Source organism: Phyllostomus discolor, chromosome 2 (genome assembly GCF_004126475.2).
Source record: "Phyllostomus discolor isolate MPI-MPIP mPhyDis1 chromosome 2, mPhyDis1.pri.v3, whole genome shotgun sequence".
NCBI lineage: Eukaryota > Metazoa > Chordata > Mammalia > Chiroptera > Phyllostomidae > Phyllostomus > Phyllostomus discolor.
In genome coordinates this window covers 212,508,371-212,532,873 of record NC_040904.2, presented here as the reverse complement: position 1 = coordinate 212,532,873, position 24,503 = coordinate 212,508,371, and the positions used below count along the sequence as shown (strand labels likewise).

The 24,503-nt window shown below is 46.4% G+C and overlaps 1 protein-coding gene across 8 annotated transcripts in view; it reads right to left on the bottom strand.

Annotated features, from left to right (window-relative positions):
* Positions 1-2,222: 2,222 nt before the first annotated feature.
* The window catches only part of XRCC6 (X-ray repair cross complementing 6), a 46,801-nt gene continuing 24,520 nt past the window's right edge, over positions 2,223-24,503 (bottom strand). For 2 of the 8 annotated variants that reach the window (XM_036019683.1, XM_036019682.1), the window contains exons 2-13: positions 23,653-23,743; positions 20,833-20,948; positions 17,422-17,560; positions 16,668-16,922; positions 15,861-16,044; positions 11,943-12,129; positions 9,933-10,101; positions 9,056-9,217; positions 7,557-7,686; positions 5,976-6,076; positions 4,433-4,546; positions 2,223-2,653 (exon numbers count right to left, since the gene is read on the bottom strand). In XM_036019683.1, coding sequence (XP_035875576.1) covers positions 2,457-2,653; positions 4,433-4,546; positions 5,976-6,076; positions 7,557-7,686; positions 9,056-9,217; positions 9,933-10,101; positions 11,943-12,129; positions 15,861-16,044; positions 16,668-16,922; positions 17,422-17,560; positions 20,833-20,948; positions 23,653-23,728 — 1,830 coding nt within the window. In that variant the 5' untranslated portion in view covers positions 23,729-23,743 and the 3' untranslated portion in view covers positions 2,223-2,456. Of the gene's footprint in view, positions 2,654-4,432; positions 4,547-5,975; positions 6,077-7,556; positions 7,687-9,055; positions 9,218-9,932; positions 10,102-11,942; positions 12,130-15,860; positions 16,045-16,667; positions 16,923-17,421; positions 17,561-20,832; positions 20,949-23,360; positions 23,616-23,652; positions 23,744-24,326 lie in introns of those variants that run through there. The other 6 variants (XM_036019689.1, XM_036019688.1, XM_028532469.2 and 3 more) reach the window with 5 other exon arrangements.

Here is a 24,503-nt window from a genome sequence, read left to right as displayed (position 1 = left end):
AGAAGGAAACTGGGACTCAAATCAATGGTGTGCACCAGAAGGAAGAAAGAAACATTCAACCAGAAAACAGTGAAGAAACCAAGAATTCAAAAAAAAGGAGAGGCTTAGGAACCTCCAGGACAACTTTAAACATTCCAACACCCAAATTATAGGGGTACCAGAAGGAAAAGAGGAAGAACAACAAATTGAAAACTTATTTGAACAAATAATGAAGGAAAACTTTTCCAATCTGGGAAAGGAAATAGACTTCCAGGAAGTCCAGGAAGCTCAGAGTCCCAAAGAAGTTGGACCCAAGGAGGAACACACCAAGGCACATCATAATTTCATTACCCAAGATTAAAGATAAGGAGGAGACTCTTAAAAGCAGCAAGAGAAAAGAAGACAAAGTTAGCTACAAAGGAGTTCTGTAAGACTGTCAGCTGATTTCTCAAAAGAAACCTTACAGGCAAGAAGGGGCTGGAAAGAAATATTCCAAGTCATGAAAGGCAAGGACCTACATCCAAGATTACTCTACCCAGCAAAGCTTTCACTTAGAATGGAAGGGCAGATAAAGGGCTTCTTAGATAAGGTCAAGTTCAAGGAGTTTATCATCACCAAGCCCTTATTATATGAAATGTTAAAGGGACTTATCTAAGAACAAGATTAAAAAATATGAACAGTAAAACGACAGCAAACTCTCAGTTATTAACAACCACACCTAAAACAAAAACAAAAGCAAACTAAGCAAACAACTAGAACAGGAACAGGACCACAGAAATGGAGATCACATGGAGGGTTATCAACAGGAGTAGGAGGAGCAGACAGGGGGAGCAGAGAATAAGCAGCATAGATGGTAGGGAGAAAATAGACAGGGGAGGGTAAGAATAGTACAGGAAATGTAGAAGCCAAAGAACCTGTATGTACAACCCATGGACATGAACTAAAGGCGGGGGATGTGGGTGGAAGAGGGTGTGCAGGGCAGAGGGGAATAAAGGGGGGAAATGGGACAGCTATCATAGCATAATCAATAAAATATATTTTAAAAATATTTTATGCTGCAGACAACTGTAATTCAACAATTAAAATTTATATTTATGCTATTAGTTTTCCCAACCTTTCCCCTTCGCCCCACTCTACCCAGCCCCCCAGCATCTCTTCTAGTTAGAGAATTACCTTCCCTTTCCCCAGATAAGAAAGCCAAACAAGAATATACATTTCCTTCCCAAACAAAAACAAAAGCTAAGACAAGTGAAAAACAACTTCATTATTTTTTAAAAGATTTTATTTATTTTCTAGAGCGAGGGGAGAGGGAGAAACAAAGGTAGAGAAACATTGATGTGGGAGAGACACATCGGTCGGCTGCCTCTCGCACACCCCGACTGAGGACCTGGCCCACAACCCAGGCATGGGCCTTGACTGGAATCAAACCGGCCACCTCTTGGTTTGCAGGCCAGCACTCAGTCCACGGAGCCTCACCAACCCCGGGCCAAAAAAAGAACAACTTTATAAACCTCAGGGCAAAGAACTCAAAACTGAAAATCTCTTACAAGAGTAATTTGACCCCTCCTACGCTCTCCTCATGAGATGCTGTTCTAGCCCTGACAGACACAGGACCTAAAACCCTTGAACCTCCAACACCCTTAGGGGACACAAGCCCTTCCAGACGCTTTCCTTCCTGATCTCAAGGGAATGTTTCAAAAGCAGCAGCAGGAAGAGCAGGAAAGGGGCAGGGAGGATGGAGAAGGGATGGGCGGGGGAGAACCCGAAGGGAAAGACACTCCCCTCCTCCTCCCCTTCTAACACGAGCACCTCTCATCTTCTTGAACTTGCTACGGTGCCTGTGAAAAATAGCTGACTTCACTTACACCGGAACCCGAATTCTCAGGGCAATAGAAACCATGTACCTTCACATACCTGAATGCCACATTAAGAGAAATGCAACATGAGGAGGTGCTATTTACTCGTGAAGCAAATGGGACCAGTATCAGAAATGTCATATTCTCACTGCTTCTGAAATCTGATCTTTGGAGCTTAATATGACACAAAGGAAAACGGGTGAGAAGTCGGGATCTGGCTTGGGCCTTGTCGCCCTTGAAGTATGTCCATGTGTCCTTATGCAGCATGTTCTCCCCTCCCTTCGTTTTGTCCCCATTGTGATGACTGATGTCCCAAGTGGGAGAGAAAATGAAGCTAATAGCCAACAGCAAGTGATATGTGTCTGTGAGGCAGACGCGTCTTTCGTTCACCATGAAGGACGGTCTGTAGTACAAAATTAGGCTCTTTATTTAGACAATAGAATAAGGCACTGCAGGGTGGAAGGGCTATGATGTCTCCATGGCAACAGGAAGTCTCCTAAAGTTCTGGTTTCTCTCAGGCAGACTCTTCCTGGCTCAGGAGGAACACATTTTCACTTGATGAGAACTAAACCAAGCAGCCCGGCCACAGGGCAGAAGCATGGCTGGGCGTCCGGTCTCCGGTCAGTCCTTCTGGAAGTGCTTGGTGAGCGTGTCCAGCAGCTCCTGCTTCCTCACGCCACCCCTCAGTCCGTACACCCTGCAGGCTTCCTTCAGCACGGGCACCGTGAGCTTGCCCAGCGTGCCGCTGCTGACATGGACCTTCAGTTCCTCTTCGGACAAATCCAACCTGGGTCTTTTGCTTTCAGGACCTCCATCATCTGGGGGAAAGGTCAGGAGGGAGTGACTGGAAATGCCACCAGTGAGCAGCGTCCCAGCTACACACTGCATAGGGCCCTCATAAGATCTGGCCTGCAGTCAGCCGTTCTCCATAAAGCTCTGATACCCACTTAGAACATCAGGGAAAGATAGGTGTCTTAATAAGGCAGCTTCATTTAAGCATAAAATCAAAACTGTGTCAACCTAGGAGGGAGTTAGGAGTAGTCTGAGTCCTATCAGTTTACCTGAAACCGTTGCTTACTCTGTATGAGCAAGCCATTCATCCCTTCCCTCCTGCCTTCCAAAAGCATTTACAGAGCACCAAGTAAGTACTAAGGCACCATGCTAGGTGATAAGAATGTGCAGGCTGAGTGAGATACACAACTACACCATGTCCTGGCCAGGTAGCTCAGTTGGCAAGAGCATCACCCTAATACACCAAGGTTGTGGGTTCGATCCCTGGTCATGACACATACAAAAACCAATGAATGCATAAATAAGTGGAACAACAAATCAGTGTTTCTCTCTTGCTCTCACCCTTCCTCTCCCTAAAATCAACAATAAAAAGTTTTAGAAGGTGGAAAAAAAAGCACATTGCTAGAGCACACACAAGTATGACAAGTTAAAGTGTCACATTGGACACTAAAGTCACTTCACATGCAAAACGGGCAAAGCACCACGGCCACACCTACCCTCGCACAGCTCCACCACCCTCATTGGTCTTTTAGGCAAGGCCCAAATTTGGCTTCATTTGACCAAAGATAACCAAAAGGGTTACAACCTAAGAACTATTCCCAGATGGTGAGGAACTCACAACGGGCTGTCCAGAAAACTGGAGTCATGCATGGTACAGTACTTTGGATCCAGTGGTAAGAAAAACGACAGGCCTGGCTGGTGTGGCTCAGTGGGCTGAGCACGGACCTGCGAACTGAAAGGTCACCAGCTCGATTCCCGGTCAGGGCACAGGCCTGGGTTGCGGGCCAGGCCCCCAGTGGGACAACTGATGCGGGAAACAACCGGTCCGTGTTCCTTTCTCACGTGGAGGTTTTCTTTTCCTCCCTCTCTCCCTCCCTTCCCTTCTCTCTAAAAATAAAAAAGTAAAATAAAAATCTTAAAGAAAAAGGACAGTCCAATAAAAAAAAAACAGTCTAGTAGGAAAAAAAAGTTAAGGCCAAAACTAGAAGTCATAGAAAAAAAGAAGTTCAAGAAAACTCTATTTCACTCGTAACTGGAGAATTACAAACCAGAACAGAATGTAATTTTCCTTTTAATATTTTTTGTGAAAAATTTTTAAAAATAGTAAATGAAGTACAGGATTGGTGAGAGTGTAGAGAAATGCACCCATCCCTTCTTAGATAGGATATAAATTGTATCACTTTTTCACAGGCAAACTGGCAATTCTTATAGGAACTTTAAATATTTACACCTTGACGCAGCAACTACCATGCAAAGAATTCATCCGATGGATCTGCCCCCACTAGTACATGATGGTGGTCCATGCACACTGCAGTATATCCATCAATAAAGGTCTGGCTGAATACACTAGCACAAATAAGGCAGATATGTAGCTGTGGATATAAATCACTCTCTAACATATACAGGTGAGTAACAAAATGACCTACAAACAACATGAATACTATTCCATGTATGCCAAAATATATGTTTGTATATTTAAGTATGTAGGCTTGTATAGAAATTTCGGAAAGGGCGTTACCCTCCATGGTAAGACCGTAAAGACGAGTTTTCGAAAGAGCCCACGGATGTCCACACCCAGCTCTCACCTTGTTTCTGCCTGGGAGGTTTTCTCTCGGGATTGTAATCCGGCGGGTAGACAAGCTCCTTAAACTCATCCACGAGGGAACCCAGTCTTTTATCCATTTCTTTAACCTTAGGCACTAGAAAAGCAAAACATGGGAAGAGCGGCCTGGTGAGTCACACTCCCTGGCTTCAGGTAAGCACCCAACAGGTTGGGGGAGGCTGGGGGGGAGGGGTCCCCAAGGAGACGGCTGACCTGGCCAGGAAAACATTCAACCAAGTTCTTTTGACATTTACCAAGGACCTTCCAACACCTGCATTTAATGAGCACGTATTATAGCCAGGCACCCTTCTGAATGCTTTGTTACCCTCCGGAGTAGGTAAATCTGTGTCATTTTACAAAGGAGGAAAACAGGTTAACTGACTTGCCTGAGGTCAAACAGCTGGGAAGTGGTCGAGGGGAAACTGGGCTGGATTCTGGGGATTCAAACAAGTCTGTGCCCTCGTGAGGCTTACAGCTGAGCCACGGAAGGAGGTGGTCAAAGCGTCGATGCACTACAGCTGGGCAATGCCACGGAAGGAGGTGGTCAAAGCGTCGATGCACTACAGCTGGGCAATGCCACGGAAGGAGGTGGTCAAAAGGTCAATGCAGTACAGCTGGGCGATGCAACGGGTGAGGGACTGTGCAGCGCACAGGGGAAGCTGGGGTGGGGCAGGGGTCAGGAAGGACTTTCGGGAAGCTGATTGTTCTTCCTCAGGCAGATACTATCCCAAGCAGGAAAAGGAACAGGGGTGAGAAACAGCAGGTAACAAACAGCTTGAAACAGCATGAAGGGGGCAGGACCAGCAAGGTGGCTGGAAAGGCAAGTGTAGCGAGGTCCCAGAAACCTGGAAAGCCTGCCAGGGATTAACTCTTCATAACAACAGTGTGGAACACGGAAGGCCTACGAGCAGGGGAGCAGCACGACGATCAGATCTGCATTTCTGAAAGGTGCCCCCGACAGCTGTGTGGGGTATGAACGGAAGGCAGGTAAGACAGAAGGCTGAAGCGCTGTGTGTGCAACCGGAGGGAGGGGGGGTTGGACTATAAACATGTAAAGTGATAGAGCGGACAGGACCTACTAATGGAATGAGGCGTGGGGGCAGCGGGGGGTGGGACAGTGGCTGGGGTCCAGAGGATTCAAGACCAATCAGCGCCTAGCTCGCAGTCACTAGGACTAACTGAGCGAGCACACAGGACCGTGCCTGGCACACAACAAACGCTCAATAAATGGTGTCGGTTTTGTTTTTTAAACTTTTACCACCATGCAGCCACGGGTGGCCTGGCTCAGAGGCAGGCCTCAGAAGCCCAGCACTTTCTCCTCCTCCTCCTCTTGCTGCAGGACTAGCCGAGTCTCTCCCCGGGCAGGCTACGCTAGTCTAGAAAACCGCTCCGACAGACGGGGGCTGGACAACGAGCTTAAGTCTTGAGAGGGTGCTAGGAAATGCGTCCACAGGACTGGCCAGGGTGCGATCAGTAAGAACAGCTCCCACGACAGGAACTTCTCAGCCCAGTCACAGCCTTCTTACGTGTCACATCCACGGCTTGCTCGGGCTCCATCAAGTCCAAAGCCAAGGCCTCCAGGTTCCTGAAGTGCTGCTGCAGCACTGGGTTCTCAAAGCTGTCGCTTCTGTTAAAACAATAATGATGGCGAACATACATGAATTTTAAAATAAAAACAGAAACATTTAAAATATAATAAAATTAAATAAACCCAACTCAGCCCACGCTCAAGGTCAGCTGAGAAAAATGCCCCAAATAAAAGGAGCTGAGAATCTTGTCTTTTGAATCAACCTCTCTTTCTCCAATTTACTGTCGGATGCTAGCGATCCAAAAGCTAATTTAAAAGCAAGCAAGAGCCGCCCTCCTGTCCGTCACTGGAAGCTCGGGGCAGAGACAGACATGGAGGAGGCAGGGCTATGTACGGACAGAGAAAGGACAAAGGAGAGATGGTGAAAGATGGGGAGGTAAGGGACCTAAGGGCTCTTTCTTCCCAGGTTCAGTCGCAGTATGCGTGTAAAAAGAGAGAGAATCTAGAGTAAGAAAGATCTAGCTCTTTCCATCCGGATGAGTCTGCACAAGCTGCCTCACTCTACTAAGCCTCAGTTTCTTCATCTGTAAAACGGGCATGAGACCTACCTTTCAGGGTACTTACGAAGAATAAGCGAGATAATGTTAGCATTGCATCTAGAACAGTGCCTGGCACAGGACAGAATCTTACTAATGCTTCCACTTCCCAGTAAAGGACCATGTTTGGAGGGGAAGGTGTTTGCCCAGAGGTCGGCAGAGACAGGGAAGCAGTCTAAACACAAAGGAGGAATGTGAAAAAAAAAAAAAGTTTGGTGTCTGTTCCACTATGCAGGTTCTGAGAGACTGGGAGTGTGTGTGACAGGGAATGACTTGAAATATATTATCATCCTGTTAATCCTGGGACAATTTGCATTGGATTTACTTACTTTTCCTCATTGTGTGAATAAACTAAGGAAAAGGCCAACTAAGAATCCTCTCCTCACTGCTGCTTTCTTGATCTTGCTCAATTCACCTGGCTTTCTGAGCACAACACAACAGGTCACCCAGCTGTAGGCACTTAGCACAACTCCAGTCTGCAGTGCAGGCTGGGGCAAAAGTGGGCTTCCAGTTGTTTGTATGGAAAACAATACAATAATAAACTGTGTCTGCATAGTACTCACAACTATAAATCCACTTTTGCCCCATCCTACACAATAAGAACTTCCAGTCTCTAGATTGCTTTTAAAAAATAGCCCTGGCTGGTGTAGCTCAGTGGATTTAGCACGGGCTGCGAACCAAAGTACTGCAGGTTCGATTCCCAGTTAGGGCACATGCCTGGGTTGCAGACTACGGTCCCCAGCAACCGCACATTGATGTTTCTCTCTCTCTCTCTCTCTCTTTCTCCCTCCCTCCCTTCCCTCTCTAAAAATAAATAAATAAAATCTTTAAAAATCATGATCATCATCATCATCATCATCTATGTGTTAGCGGAAAAGAGTAAAATCTCATTCTCTTGGTCTGTGCGTAACTCGAATTTCCAACAAGAGCTCCGACTCGGGGGGCAGGTGCAGAAGGAAGCCTGGGACTGACCCCCTGCTCACCTGTACTTGAAGCGGAGCTTCTGAACAATGGCCTTCATCTTGTCCACCTGCTCTGGGTTTGCCACGACTTTTTCAGTGAAGGGCACCTTCCGCTTATCATCGGCGTAGGGCAAGAAGATAAGATGGAAGCCTGAAGGAGGGAGTTAAGATTTCTGAGATCTGTCTTAACAGAAGGTCTCAGTGACTGAGTTGTCCTTTGCCCCTCAGCTCCAAATTCACCCTTCTTTGTCCCGTGAGGCTGCATCCGCCAGAGACTCCCCCACGGGGTGACCCCAGGGCAGGGGCGCTCCTCCCCATACGCTCCCTGTTCCTGTCACTGCGGCTCCAGCCCCGGCTCTTCATCTGGCGGCAGCAGCCGCTTCCACCTCCAGCTTTTCTGATGCACTAGGGCCCGCAGGACGCTGCCCACTCCCTGGAAGGCCAAGTCCCACCTCCATCACACACCGGAGGCCCTCCTCGGAGCCCCCCTTTGCCTCCACCCTCCACCACACGCTGAGAGGGAAGACGGGAGGACACTCAGGGTGAACTCGTTCCGGTCACGGACTGGTTCTAAAGACAGAAAAATCTGGAGACTGGAACCAGCGGCTGCCGCCGCCCCTGGAGGGCCCTTGCAGGCAACACTGACAGCACGAAGCAAGGGGAAGGAGCAAGGCCCCTCGCTCTCCTCCGCCCTGCGGTCTCCCCGGCCCCTGCTCTTCGCAGAGGCCACTCACACAGGAGACCCTGGGTCTGGAGAGTCCCGGCCTCAGAGCACTGAAGGGTGAACTTGGGGCTGAGCGATAACAGCATAAAAACTGCTATACAAAGCTATTCCTGAGCGCTGTGATGACCAGGCTCAGAAATAGTATGTTCAAAGAGTTACTTTATAAAGTCAGTATTTATTAGCATGGTTAAAGAAAAAGGAAGGCCATCATCCACAGGCTACTCTGTGCTGGGCACCTGTATGTTTATTAGTGTATTTCAAATGTGAAACAACCTTGAGAGAAAGGTGTTCCAGAATTCTCACCTTTGCAGATAAGGAGTATAAAGGTTAAATCATGTGCCCAAACTGGCCAGCCAGCGAGTGGCAGAGATGGCCTTGAAACAAAAGAAAGCTTCCAGACACAGAGCATAAGGTGAAGTCTAGCTTCAAAACCCATGTCTTTCCGCCACAGCTCACGGCCTTGGTGGATGCAGGAGACACACTGAGCACTAGGCATGACAAGGGTGCCAAACAACGGCTTTTGGTCAAGACAGGCATCGGCCGTGAGACCCCATGAACTTGTGTCGGTGACCTGCACACAGTCCGCTGAGCAGTCAGCCCTCAACCGCAGAGCGGCCTCGCGAGGCTGTGCGTGCAGCACACCGTGCGTCAGCCTTGCCCATGAACCCTTCACAACACACTCCCCGGGCCTCACCCCTGGAGACTCGGGTACAGCGGGTCTGAGCGGGAATCTCCCATGAGCGATTCCAAAGCCTCAGCAAGCTTCAGGAGCGCTGGAAATCTCTCGTTCACATACCTGGGGGAGCCACCTGAATCTTCTGGTCATCCAGCTCCTCTTCCTGTGGCACCAAGGCCACAAAGTAAGGGGGGATGTTCTGGCGGGGGGTGTATCTGCACACTGCCATGACCTCCTTCTCCAGACACTTGGTGAGGAGAGCACTGAACAGGGTTGAGCTCCCTGGAAAACAAACATCCGAGGGGTCTACGTCCTAAAGTGTCTCTTCCTTTCTTCCCTCTTAGCCTCGCTCTAAGCCTACAATTTCTCTTCCATTTTTTTAAACGGGCCTATGATACTTCAGCAGAAGGGGGTGATGACCCACAGCTAAGGGGAAAGTGGGGGCAGCAGGAGTGTGGAAAGGAATGAGAGACCGGATGTCTCAAACACTCAATTTAGGAGCGCAAATTATTAATGGCAGTTCACTCTTGCTATCTTTGGGCCAATAGCATAAGCCTCGGTTGCTGGTGAAAACCAATCGGGTCAGATCAGGGAGGTTCAGTAGCTCTACAGCACCATGCAGGGCTGAACAGCAAAAACACTCAGTGGCTGAGTTCAGATCATCTTTAACCGCCAGCACGAGGGAGGAAGTTTCTTGTTTTGTTTTCAAGCTATCTGATGCCTCAAATAAAGAATTCCATAGAAGTAAGTTTTTAAATACTGATTTCCATATCCCCTCCTGGACACTCACAATGCATACCAGCGTATTACAAGTCCTAAAGAAATCTCTTTCACTTAGTTCTGCCCGCCTTCCCAGACTTTATTCGAGCATGAAACACTTTAAAATACCCCAGGAACACACCCGATCTCGTTCCCAAGCAGCACCTATTCAGGAAACGCTGCTCAGCGAGTCACCTTCTGAGCCCCTCACGCGTCCCCCTCGGTCTGCGCCACTCACCGTTCACCAGGGACTCCTCGGGGTACATGAACAGGGCCGGCCGCACGTAATGGTGCTTCTTCAGCATCACCAGGGGCTTGAAACCGATGAGAACCAAGCCTGGCTCATCGAACCGCTTCAGCTGTTCCGTCTCCTCCTTCTCTAGTATGATCTGACGACTCCTGTAGATCTAAAGGTGGGGGACAACGAGGGGCCACCTAGACAGATCGCTGGAGATGCGCAATGGCTGCCACGCGACAGACACCAGCGGGTCACAGCCTGCTTTCTTCTAAGGAGCAGGAGCATGGCTCGCCAGGGCCACTGCCCCGCTACCACCAGGAATGAATGTTTACTGAGTGCCCGGCAGGCCCTTCATACCTATCATCTGATGTATCTTCTGTAACAGCAGTTGGTGGTGGATGGTAAAAACTGTTTTAAGGTAAGTGAACTGAGGCTCAGTGGTCGGTAACTTGTACCTGGTGACACAACTGAACTGGACTTTAAACCCAGATCTGTCTGGTACCAAAGGCCATGCTCTTCAAGCATTTGTGCCTCCCCTCACGTACGTGTATGGAGCGTTCATCCCTGACACACAAAGAATGCTCAAACCACACCTATTTAACAAGGAAGAAAAGAAGGAAAGAAAACCCCACCCCTACTCATTGCGAGGACCTGGGTCAGGGAGTGCGCTGGGTCTCGGTTAGTGTGGGAGGCAGACGCACGTGCACCAAAAGCACTATGTTCGAACTTCAGTGTCTGCCTTTCGATCCTAGCTATTCGGTTAGTGACAGTCAAATTGGGGTTTTATGAGAAACAGAACCCTCAAATGTTTTTTTTAGGGACATTGAATCAAGAAAGAAACTCAGTGCCCTGGCTGATGTGGCTCAGTGGGTTGAGCACCAGCCTGCAAACCGAAAGGTCGCCGGTTTAATTACTGGTCAGGACACGTGCCTGGGCTGCGGGCCAGGTCGCTAGCTGGGGGCGTGCAAGGGGCACCGATCAGTATACACATTGATGTTTCTCTCCCGCTCTTTCTCCCTCCCTTCCCCTCTCTCTAAAAGTAAATGAATACAATCTTTTTTAAAAGAAAAAGAAAAAAGAAAGAAACTCGGTGACTAGAAAAGCTTCCTATGGTAAACGAATATGGAAAAGTAATTACTTCCAAAACGGAAAAGGAAGTTTCCTCCTTTCCTCCCTTTCCGAAGGCAGGGCAGAGCGCTGCGGCTTGAAATCTGTGCCCCGACAAACATCTCACACGCTTCGGTTTTCTCCCACACTTCGCATAACCAGAAAGGAAGAATGATTCATTTGATTTTCATTTCAGATGTCAAACCCTTCCACAGACTGAACAAAGGTGAAAGGATGGGGGTAGATCATGTTCCACATTCACAGTGGATCTTTCAGATTAAGAAAGGCATATGTGTATTCTTTCAAAGCACAGGAAAAATCTAGTTTGGCCAAACAAAAAAATTCCTCCTTTTTTTTTTAAGACTTTATTTATTTTTTAGAGAGGGAAGGGAGGGAGAAAGAAGGAGAGAGAGAAACATCAATGTGCGGTTGCTGGGGGCCGTGGCCTGCAACCCAGGCATGTGCCCTGACTAGGAATCGAACCTGCGACGCTTTGGTTCGCAGCCTGCGCTCAATCCACTGAGCTATGCCAGCCAGGGCAAAATTCCCTCCTTTAAAAAAAAATTGCACTTGGCACCTAACACACTTCCCCTGGCTCCTTGTCTCTCCAGTTGACTGTGAGCACGTCCTGCTGTCGCACTGAGCGAGGAGTAAGACTGGAAGACACAGAGCAGCCTGGGCCGAGTGGTCAGGGGCTGGAGTTCCGCTGACGTCTCTTTCAAACACTGGCTCTGTCTACCTTTCCAGCCCCAAGGTACCCCTGATCTAGACGCCGTAGTTCCAAAGTTTTATCAGCTTGGCTAGAAACGTGAGCACATGAAAGTTACCTGGTTAGGCTGATAAATATCCCCCCTCCCTGCTAACCCTTCAATGGGACAAAATTCAGTAAGCAGGCAGGCTTACCCGAGACCTCTTGGTGTCGCTTGGCAGAAGCAAACCGCCTGTATTTACATTAAATGTCCGTGTCTTGGTTTTCACTGGTTCGTTGGTTTCCCGATAAAGTCGGATTGGAGAAGGCCTGACGGCCTTCTGGACTATATTATAAATGCCGACAGAGAGCGCTGTATCTTTGTTGAGCTTAAATTTCAACCTGGAGGAGAGAAAGACGAAAAAGCATAGACTGAAAGACTGTACTTCCCTACCTAAAGTTCCTTCAAGGCACCCAAGCCTTAGTTTGCTTCAATCTCTCTTATAACCCCAAGCAAGCTTTTAGAGTATACATTTAATTCATTTTAATAGTATAGTGGAGTTTGCTGTAATACTATCTCAGGGTCTACTCCATAAAAATTAGCTCCGGGATATATTAGCTATGTAAAATAATAATAAGGAAAATACTATAATAAAAATAATGATTTTTTACATTGAGCCCAACACCATTCCAATCCCTTTACAACTATTCACTCACTTCATCGTCACAATAACCATGTATGTAAGTGCTGTATTGATCATCTGCTCTTTCTGCCTGTCTAGTATCCCTTCTCCCTTCTTTTAACAACAAAACCCCACTTTTTCTGTGGGAATCACCCAGCCACCACTGCAGTTTCGGGGGCGTGCTAATCGAAGTGCTATGCTCTTCCCTGGCCCAGAGGTGGGCATATCTGATCCAGGCTCAAGCCACTGGACCCATTCTCTTTGGAGTCTGGGTCACAGTCAGAGGGACGCTTTCTGACAGCGGCACCCTGAAGACACTGTCATTACTTCTTGCTGTCTGGATCCTTGGAGCCGCTCTGGTTCCTAGACTATCTACCCTGTTCGGAATTTTGCTTGATTATACTGAAACTGGTTAAGAGTCCGTTTCTGTTGCTCACCAGCCATAAACCTTATTATTGTCCTTATCACAGATGAAAACATTGAGGCTCAGAGATGTTATATGACTTGTTTAGTGGCAGACAACATAAAAACTGGTGTTCAAACTCTGGTATGTCTGATTCAAAACTCAGGTACTTATCTGTTGTGACATACTGCTCCAGAATATTCATACCAACATCTTAAGAAGCAATAGGACCTCTAGAAAATGTAGTGTTGTCTTTCCTACAGATTTCATTTACTTATTTTCAGAGAGAGGGGAAGGGAGAAAGGGAGGGAGAGCAATATTGATGTGCGAGGGAAACATCAGTTGGTTGCCTCTCACACGCCCCTGACTGGGGACCTGGCCCACAACCCAGGCATGTGCCCTGACTGGGAATTGAACCGGCGACCTTTTGATTCGCAGGCCGGCATTCAATCTACTGAGCCACACCAGCCACAGCGAAAATGTGTGCTATAGTAATCACAATGTGCAAAATATTTACAAAACGATATTGTAAAAAAAGGCACAACACAAAAATAACCCATGTTATGCCTTTTTTTCCAAGCACATATGGAACATTTTCTAGGACAGACCATATGCTGGGGCAGAAGACAAGACTAAATACATGCAAAAAGACTGAGATCATACAAAGGATCTTCTTTAACCACAATAGGAAGAATTCTGGGAAAACCTCAAATGTTAGGAAATTAAACAATATACTTCTAAATAACCCAAGAGGTCAAAAAAGAAATCACAAGGAAAATTTAAGTTGTTTTGAAAGCGAAAATACAACATATCAAAAGGTATAGGATGAAGCTAAAATCAAGTGTTTGGAGGGAAATGTGTGGCTTTAAACACCTTTACCAAAAAGAAGAAAAGCGTCAGGTTAATAACCCCGTCTTTACCGCTGCGGAATGTTTAGGAACAAGTATTGACTTCAAAGAAGTGAGCGTTGTAAACAAGTGACAACTAGTTCAAAGGCGCATCGGTTCGCACGGTGGGAAGAACACTGTTCGAAGACAGAGTCCTACCACCTAGAAACGTTGGCTTCTGGAACAGGCACCTGGTATGTCCCCAGACCACTCTGATACTGCACAGCGTGGCCCCCAGTGAGTACTAGTAACAGGTGGCAGTACGAACACCACCAACCGTTTGCTGGCTTCCTATTTGAACTCGTTCTGGCTGACTCAGTTAAACTCAGTTATCTAAAGGCTGCTGAAGGAGAGCTAAGAATAAATGTAACCAACTAAAAACTACATGATCTTCAAAAGCAATTTAAAAAAACTGCTGAATCCTGGAGAAAAGCACTGGCCAATGTGGTCCACGATGACTTCGGGCTTCAAGTGACCTTGGTTCTGTTTCTAACCCAAAATAGCAAATCCACTACTCCTCCCGCCCGGTCTTAAATGTTCGTATTTATAAACTAAAGTAACTTTTGACCTTGAAAATGACATAAGTCTAAGTCAACCTGCAGTTACAGGACAGCATCCCCGTGTATAACACCGTGGTGTAAGTCAGGACCCGCCAGGGAAGACGTGGAAGCCCACAGTGCAGAGCGAGCTGCTTCCTATGTGTAACTTCCTTTGAAATGTCTTCAATGTTATTAGTGGGTAGGTTTCAACCTACTTGAAAGGGCTGTCATTACGGATTAAATAAGTTAATTAATGTGTTCACAAAGAACTTAGGGTAGTGCCTGGCACACAATAACCACGCACGACGGTAAATTTATTATTTGATTATAGCAAGAACAAGTGCAATAATTTTCTAAGGCACTATTAGTTCTCAAGCAGCTCCAATGTGTCATTACTCACATTAAGCAGCCTACAATGACGCTTCCACAGAACAGCGAGAATCCCATTCATAAATAGCCACTGCGTGCCAAGCACTGAGCCCACGTTCTCCCCTTTAAGCACCACCGTGGTCCTGTAAGGAGCTATCGGTTTTGCTCCCATTTTACTGAGGCTCAGAGAAGTTACACGCCGTACCTCAGGCCGCACAGCAGAGGGGCCAGGACTAGATCTAAGCCATCTGCCTCAACTTTAGGCTCCCTGCCACCCAGACCAAAAAGTGTAGATTTCCACACTGTGTCACAGGAACAATGTGTCACCATTTCAGGAAAGGAGAAGCGGTAACAGGATACTTGTCCGGGGAAAGAGTAACAGTTCCAAAGGGAAAAGGAAGGCAATGACAACACGACAACTGGGACAGTGAGCTGGGCCGTGGCTTCCTTACGATAGTGTCACGGGTCTTCTGGTAGAATGCCAGTCATCTCTCAAAAAGTGCCCCAAACCCACCGACCGTCACATTCCCCTATGTTGAGGAAATAGTCTCAAGTGCAAACCTGATGCTCTTTAGGAAGAAACGCTGAGGAGCCCCTCGGACCCAATGCCAAAGCCTCCAAAGGATAAATCTAACAATCTGGTTCCTTTTGGACTCGGGTTCGTAAGAAATCAGAATAATGCAATTTCAGCAACTAGCACTTACAGGGTTTTTGCTCTATACCAGGAACTACTGTCATCCCCAATTTATAGAGGAACAAGCAGACAATGAACTCGTGAGTGCAACTGAGGATACTGTTAAACCACGACTGCCTGCCCCCAGAAAGTGGGGGCTGTGTTACTCTGAAGAAATGCACCAGCTCTCTCCAGGGGAGAGAAGCACATAACAACGGGCGCTGTCCTGAAATCCAGCACGTCTTTTAGAGGAGGCCGGCGAAGCAGAGACACACACAGCCCAGAGTCAGGCAGCCAGGGCATCAGAGCCACGCACTGGTGGGTTCTTTTCCTGTGTTTCCTTTTTGTTGTGGTGGTGGTGATTTTTTTCTAATGTATTGATTTTAGAGAGAGAGAGAGACATCAACGTGTTGTTCCACACATGTGTGCATTGACTGGTTGATTCTTGTGTGTGCCCTGACTAGGGATTAAGCTTTGCCTGTCAGGACAATGCTCCAACCAGCTGCCAGCCAGGGTCATGCACTGTTTACGATCAGTTAGGAGGCTCGTGGGCGTTGCTGGCCCAGGCTCAGTGCCCACCTGACAAGCGCACGCTTCTTGGTCTCCTTGGCGCGGACCCGCCTCAGCAGGTCCTCCAGCTTGCTCGATTCCTGGAATTGGACCTGCAGGTCCTCGTCCTCCACCACACTGATGATGTCTCTGTAGAACAAGGACGTGTCAAAGCCCCCATGTTTCCTCAGGTGCAGCAAGTCCAGGAAGATACCTGGGACGAGGACAGACAGAAGTGAGGGGAAACAATTTGCAGCAATGATTTTTTTTTCTGTTAGGCTCCAACATGCTTCTTAAAGCTCCCCAGAGGACTACACTAATTACTAACATGTCAGGAATTTGAGAAGATGGCTAGGGGAATCAGCTACTACAATGACTTCAGATGACGTATTCCAATAACCACCATTCACAGTAGCATTAAAATCAAGAAAATCTTGCTCTAGGAGAGCCCTTCAGGCAACCAACGACCTGGCCATTTTCACTGGGAATGGTCCACAGGTGACTCCTCTGGCTTCACTTTTATTTCCATTTTACTCTGAATGGTGAAGAGCAAATGTTTGACATCAACTCTAAAGAAGCAAGGGCATTAAGTACCAATTTAAAAGAACTGGGGAGGCCCTTGCTGGTGTAGCTCAGTGGATTGAGCTTGGGCTGCGAACCAAAGAGTCGCAGGTTCGATTCCTAGTCAGGGTACATGCCTGGGTTGCAGGCCCCCAGCAACCGCACATTGATGTTTCTCTCTCTCTCTCTCTCTTTCTCCCTCTGTTCCCTCTCTAAAAATAAATAAATAAAATCTTTTAAAAAATTAAAAATTAAAAGACCTGGGGAAATGCCCACCTGTGTCACGGAGATCCCCAGCTTTAGTCCTGGCCCGACTGGCTTTGGCGCTGTCGTCGCCGTGGGGGTCATCTTCGTTGGTGAAGAGCATGATCCTCTTATGGCTCATCTTGACCTGGACGTCGCTGAAGAGGTTGGCACAGACCCACAGCACTTCACTTAGTGAGTAGGCACACCCATAGCCGATCCGGTCTTGGAAATGTTTCTGCCCCTGCCGCCCCTTGAACTGCGCGAGCTCCAACACCCGTTTAGCACCTGCTCAGAGACAGGGAGTCAGATGGGCAGAGAAGTGAGGGCAGTGTCAGTGGACAGGCGCCTTTACCAGGGCAACAGGAGAGCCTGAGGTCCCGTCCTCACCCCAGGGCTGGTCAACCCCTACAGCCAAAGTCCACACCCCGGTGAGAAGCCCCTAGTGCAGGAAGCACACTCTTAGTCAAGGTGTCACCTGCTCCTGTCTCCTCATCTCTGTTCGGAGCCATAACCTTCTCATTTAAGGGAAAAGATCATCTTAGCCCTGACCAGCATGGCTCAGTTGGGCATCACCCTGCAACGTGACAGGTTTGATTCCCGGGCAGCGCACCTGCCTGCGTTGCAGGCCAGGTCCCCAGTTTGGGGTGTGCGAGAGGCAACTGATCAATGTTTCTCTCACACACTCATGTTTCCCTCCCCCACTTTCTCTCTCCCTACCCCTCTCTCTAAAAATAGATAAATAAAATCTTCAAAAAAAAAAAGTTAATCTTAGAATGCTACGGACCTGGATTATCCAACTCCTGTAAGACATAAATATTTTTGAAATTCACTGAGTTTTTGTCCTTCTCAGTACCATAGAACACCACTGCCAAGAGATCTCGATCACTGCTTATGATTTTATTGGTGTACACACTCTGGATACACTGGAGAAACAAGAACAAGAATTCAATTAATGTTTAACTACTTACCACTAAACAAACTCTCTAAGTGCCTGGCACATAATAGGTGCTTGATATATGCTTGCTGAATGTGTACATGGCATTAGAATAAGCTATGACCTCCACCTTCAGGAAATTCATAAATCAGTGAGAGTGATGGGCATATATATTGCACTGAATTAAGAAACTATAAACTTAATTGAAGCCCTGGCTGGCGTAGCTCAGTGGATTGAACGCGGGCTGGGAACCAAAGTGTCCCAGGTTCGATTCCCAGCCAGGGTATACATGCCTAGGTTGCAGGCCATAACCCCCAGCAACCACACATTGATGTTTCTCTATCTCCCTCCCTTCCCTCTCTAAAAATAAATAAAATCTTAAAAAAAAAAAGAAAAAAAGAAACTATAAACTTAATTGAAAACATAATGAAGGAGAACTTTCCCAATCTAGTGAAGGAAATAGACTTCCAGGAAGTCCAGGAAGCTCAGAGAGTCCCACAGAAGTTGGTTCTCAAGGAAGCACACACCAAGGCACATCATAATTACATTACCCAAGATTAAAGATAAGGAGGGAATCTTAAAAGCAGCAAGAGAAAAGGAGACAGCTACCTACAAAGGAGTTCCCATAAGACTATCGGCTGATTTCTCAAAAAAAAAAAACAAACAAACCACAAAAAACCTTACAGACAAGAAGTATTCAAAGTCATGAAAGGCAAGGACCTACACCCAAGATTGCTCTATCCAGCAAAGCTATCATTTACAATGGAAGGGCAGATAAAGTGCTTCCCAGATAAGGTCAAGTTAAAGGAGTTCATCACCACCAAGCCCTTATTATATGAATGAAATGTTAAAGAGACTTATCTAAGAAAAAGAAGATGATGAAAAATACGAACAGTAGAATGACAACAAACTCCGTAACTATCAACAATTGAACCTAAAACAAAAACTAAGCAAACAACTAGAAGGGGAACAGAATCACAGAAATGGAGATCACATGGAGGGTTCTCAGCCGGGGAGAGGGAGGTGGGGAGAATGGGGGGAAAAGGTACAGGAATAAGAAACATAAATGATAGGTACAAAATAGAGAGGGGGAGGTTTAGCATAGTATAGGAAATGGAGGGGCCGAAGAGCTCGTATGTACAAGCCACAGACATGAGCTAAGAGGCGGGGACACGGGGGTGGGGAATGTCGGAGGGAGGAGAGTGTGGGCGGAGGGGGATCGAGTGGAGAAAAAAATGGGACAACTGTAATAGCATAATCAACAAAATATACTTTAAAAATAAACAATGCAGTGATAGTTAATAAATTCACGTTATGCAATGACTACCTTTATCTAGTTCCAAAATATTTCCCCCACCCCAAAAGCAAACCCATACCCATTAAGCTATTGCTCCCCATACGTCCCTCTCCCTTGCCCCTAGGAACCACCGACCTATGGATTATCAATTCCCTATTTCATGTAAATGTAATCACGTGTGACCATTCGTCTGGCTTCCTTTACTCAATATATTGTTTTCAAGGTTCATTCACTGTGTGGCATGTATCAGCACTTCATTTCTTGTTCTGTCTGAGTAACATTCCAACTGTAGATACAAAAATTCTGTTGATTCTCACAGGTTCGATTCCCAGTCAGGGTACATGCCTGGGTTGCAGGCCATGACCCCCAGCAACCGCACATTGATGTTTCTCTCTCTCTTTCTCCCTCCATTCCCTCTCTAAAAATAAATAAATAAAATCTTAAAAAGAAAAGAAACTCTTCCAGATGAGGAACTGACAGTAACATAATGTTTATTTAAAAAAAAAATTCTGTTGATCCATTCAAAATGTATGGTAGTAAGACAAGACATGGTGTTTACTCAACACTGTGAATGACAAAATACCTTTGAATTGTACACTTTAAAATGGTTAATTTTATTACGTGAATTACACCTTAACTTAAAGAACTAAACAATTTAATCCTCACATCAACTTGATGGGCAAGAGACTATTCTTCTTTCCATTTAACAGGTAAGAAAACAGAGACCAAGATGTTGAATTACTCTTCTAACATCAGACAGCTGGGGTTTTTTTTTTTTAATTTATTTTTAGAGAGAGGGGAAGGGAGGAAGAAAGAGAGGGAGAGAAACATCAGTGTGTGGTTGTCTCTCATGCACCGCATACTGGGGATGTGGCCTGCAACCCAGGCATGTGCCCTGACTGGGAATTGAACCAGCGACCCTCTGCTTCGCAATCCAGAGCTCAATCCACTGAGCCACGCCAGCCAGGGCATAACATCAGACAGTTTATCAGTGGTGGCGTCAGGATATGTGTAGCTGATTTTTATTCTGCCGGGTGCATACCCGGGAGGAGTGATGCAGATGGTAACTCCATGCCGAACTCTGAGGAACTGCCTAACCATTTCTCCACAGCAGGAGGCCCATTTCACGTTCCCACCAGCAACGTATGAGGTTTCCAACTTTTCTACATCCTTCTTGCTTTCCTTTTTTTTTTTTTTTTTAAATTATAGCCATCCTAGCAGGTGTGATACCTCATTGTGGTTTGATTTGCTTTTCTCTAATGATTAAAGATGTTGAATGCCCTGGCTGGCGTAGCTCAGTAGACTGAGCACAAGCTGCGAACCAAAGCATCGCAGGTTCGATTCCCAGTCACAGCACATGCCTGGGTTGCAGGCCATGGCCCCCAGCAACCGCACATTGATGTTTCTCTCTCTCTCTCTCTCTTTCTCCCTCCCTTCCCTCTCTGAAAATAAATAAATAAAATCTTTAAAAAAAAAGATGTTGAGAATATCCTGTGCTCGTTGGCCAATTTGTATATCCTTAGAGTCATGGATGTTCAAATCCTGTGCCCATTTTTAAATTGTTTTTTTCTTGTCATTTTTGTTGTAATAATCTTTTTCAATCACAGATAACACCCAACTTCCAACTACCGCTTCCAAGAGGACTCATTTCCAAACTGTGATTGCTGGAGCTCCCTTTCTTCCGCTGCCCTCCCATCCCCACAGCAGGAGCGGCCCACTGCCACTACCAGGGCGAATGCTGAGGGTGGGAGCAACACCTTCCCAGGGTCCAGAGTTCAGCCTCAGCATAAAATGCGCCTGTTCTCCAACACTGCTACTGTTCTTCCGCTGGGAGTTAACACAGCCATCCCAGGAGGCTAACCACCATGTATCACTGACAAACACAATTTTCAGAGTCCATATCTTTTAAAGTGGCATTAATACTTCAGGGTTTTTGTTTGTTTTAAATAAAAAGGTAATCTTACCTGGATGCTCAAGTCAAAAGGAGTCAATTCATCTTCATCCTCTGATTTAATAAACATGGCCTTAGAAGCATCAACCAAAAAAATCAAGCTGTCTCTTCCTGAATATGTATATTCTCCTACATGGGGAAAAATGGAAGAAAACCTCTGTCTTTGCATTCATATTTATGTTTATTATTTTAATAAAATAGAGAAAAGCCCATTAAGCAAAACTATAACCTGATGTGCACAGTGAACACCCTTAAAACCACCACCCACATTAAATCTCGCCAGTCACCCCAGAAGCCCCCTCTGTGTGCCTTCTCCCAATCACAACACTCACCCTCCTCCCGAGAGTAACCACTATCCTGTCTTCACTTCCTTTCTTTAAAAATAGTTTTCTCCCCTAGCGAACACTCCTGAACACTTTCTTGTTTTGTTTTTTATTCTCACCGGACAACATGCTTGATTACAGAGGGGGAGGGAGGGAGAAAAAGGAGAGAAACGTTGATGTGGGAGAGAGACATCTATCGGTTGCCTCTCCCCCCTGCCCCGACTGGGGACCCAACCGCAACCTATGCAGGTGCCGTGGCCGGAAATTGAACCCATGACCTTTCAGTTTATGGGACAGCGCTCCAACCGAGCCACACCAGCCAGGGCAATACTAGTTTTGATTTTTTTTTTTAATGTTTTTCATATCTTTTAGTCTATAGATAACCCTCTCCATCTTGTCTTTCAAAACAAGTTTATTTGTTGAAGAACCAGGATATTGTGCCATATGCAGTTTCCCATCGTCTGGATTTCGCTACAGGCGTCCTTTTGGTGTTGGTGAACAGGCTCCTTTGTCTTTCCTACTAAGGAGCCAGAAAGGCTTCATCAGATTCAGGTTTTCTTTTCCTGATATATTTTTCATATTCATTTGTCTTCCTTTTTTTAATAATTTTTTAAAAGATTTTGTTTCTGCCCTGGCTGGCGTAGCTCAGTGGATTCTGCACGGGCTGGGAACCAAAGTGTCCCAGGTTCGATTCCCAGCCAGGGTACATTCCTGGGTTGCAGGCCATAACCCCCAGCAACCGTACATTGATGTTTCTCTCTCTCTCTCTCTCCCCCTCCCTCCTTCCCTTCCCTCTCTAAAAATAAATAAAATCTAAAAAAAAAAAAAAGATTTTGTTTCTTTACTTTCAGAGGGAGGGGAAGGAAAAGAGAAAGAGAGGTAGAGAAACATTGATAGGGACCTGGTCCACAATCCAGGCATGTGCCCTGACTGGGATTTGAACCAGTGACCTTTTTGTTCACAGGCCAAGGCTCAATCCACTAAGCCACACCAGCCAGGGCTGGTTGTCTCCCTTTTTGATACTGCTGCTTAATAAAACAAATTTAATTACCTACCTTTTATTAAAAACAATATAATCGTATGCATCAAAAGCCTTAAAGAAAAATCTACCTTGACCCCAGAAATCCTGTGGCTTAAAAATCTTAAGAAAGTAAGATCTGGAAAAATCCTTATACAAAATTTTTCACAATGTTATTTATTAAAGTAAGAAATGGACGCCCTGGCCGGTGTGGCTCAGTGGAAAGGCTGCTATTCATATCCAGTCAGGGCACAAGCCTAGAGTGCAAGGTCAGTCCCCAGCTAGGTGCATATGAGGCAACCAATGGATGTTTTTCTCTCACATCAATGTTTTTCTCCCTCCTTCCCTCCTCTGTAAAAATAAATAAATGTAATCTAAAAAAATAATAAAATGAAGTAAGAAATTGAAAATAATGTATAAATGGCTCTGGCTGAGTAGCTCAGTTGGTTAGAGCATTGTCCTGATACGCCAAGGTTATGGGTTTGATCCCCATCTGGGTACATACAAGACTCAATCAATGAATGCATAAATAAGTGGAACAGCAAATCAATGTTTCTCTCTCTAAGATCAATTAAAAATTTTAAAAAAATATATCCAAAAGGAAGCAGAATGAATAAATTGTAATAAATTCAAAATGAGTTATAAAGAGTATATTTATGTACTTACATGAGAAAAAGATATATCTATGATAAATAAGGAAAAAAGGCAGAACATAAAATTATGTACGTGTTTAAAATTCCTTTTGTTAGAAGACTGGTATAAATTAAAATTTTAAGTGTATATATACTACAATTATCACTACATAAAGAAATCAGATACAAAGAAAAACAGACATACGTAGTTAGGAAATATGCAGAATGAAATTGTGTTAGAGTGGCAGATTATATAGCTTACAGTAAGCTTCCTCTATTATCAATATTTCCTATGTTTCTCCATTTTAATAAAAACACTTTCAAGTTTTCTACCCAGGGCTTAAACTAACCAGTATTTGGCGTACCTCTAGGCCTTATTTCTCTTTCTTTGTCCTCTGTGTTACTGTGTTGGCTGAACACATACTCCCCACATGGAGGTTATGGTGAGGGAATGAGACTTGTAACTGTTGCTAATGTCTACTCTTCGGTGGCTGCGATTGTTGTTAGGTGATTTTTACACTGAGGTCCTGAAACGAGTGTAACTATTCTGAGTGAGGAAGAGGCTTACCTGTGCCCTCTAAGGTGACAAAAGATAGCACAGCTCAGGGTCATTTATTGGAACGCCACAGGTAGCAATCTACCAGTGTCCAGCCAAAGTTTAAGGCTAGAAACGCCCCATAGGCTAGAGTAGGGCATGAATAAAAAAAGCCTACGGTAACTCTGTAAAGTTCAGAGGGGAAAAGGTATTTGAGGTGTTATCTGGGGAGAGAGAGGAGCGCCCTCAGACAGCCAAGGACAACCCGCAGAGACAGGCAGGGGACGCCTTCCCCACACACAACAGTACAGTTAAAGTCACTGACCACCTGCTTCAAGGCCCTCCTCTTGCTCTTCTTCTTCATCGCCCCCGTTTTTGTAGTAAGACTCCCACTCTGACATGTTGGTACCTGCTCGCTGGGTGAAAGAGAGTTAAGATCAGTAACAAGCAAAGTTGAATCTAAAAACAGCGACTCCTTTGAGGCCTGTCCCAAGGGCTCGTGGTGAGTCAGGAGCAAGGGGCATGCTGGATCCTGCCGCCTCGGGAGCCCGCGGTAATCTGAGACCCAGAGGAAGATGACCCTGGGGGTCATTCCAGCAGCCCCACTTTAGCTAGCCCTTAAAGACACTCCAGGACATGTGGTGGGTGGCCCAGGGTGGCCGCTCCAATCGATGTCGAGGTCCGTTCCACCTTCGGCACCATCTGGACTTGACGGATTCCCGCTCCAGATACTCTGTCCTCTAGGGGACCTATGTGTCCTCACCCTGGCCCTCAACTCCTCAGGCGGCCATGCCCAGTGGGGTCTCCAAGGCCGGAGGCAGCCTGTCCCAGGAGGAAGGAGGGGGAGCCACAGACTGCTTCTACCCTCGGGCTGCACACTCACGACTAGGGGGCCCTGTAGCAAGGTTAGGGGGACGCGCCAGACCGAGCAGCGAAGCAGGGTCAGGCCAGCCTGCACTGGCCTGCAACACACACACAACCCAGACGGTTTCGGCCTACCTCCCCCGTAGGGAAAAGATCGATTTGGACTGAAAGTGGGGCGCCTCGCACGCGCGGGATCCAGTTCTCTCTCCCACTCAGCGCCCTACGTCACCACGCAAAACGCGCACTTTTCCAGTCGGCCGACACACCCACTACCCCAACAGGGCCCCAATGTCGACCTCTCCGCAAAAGCTC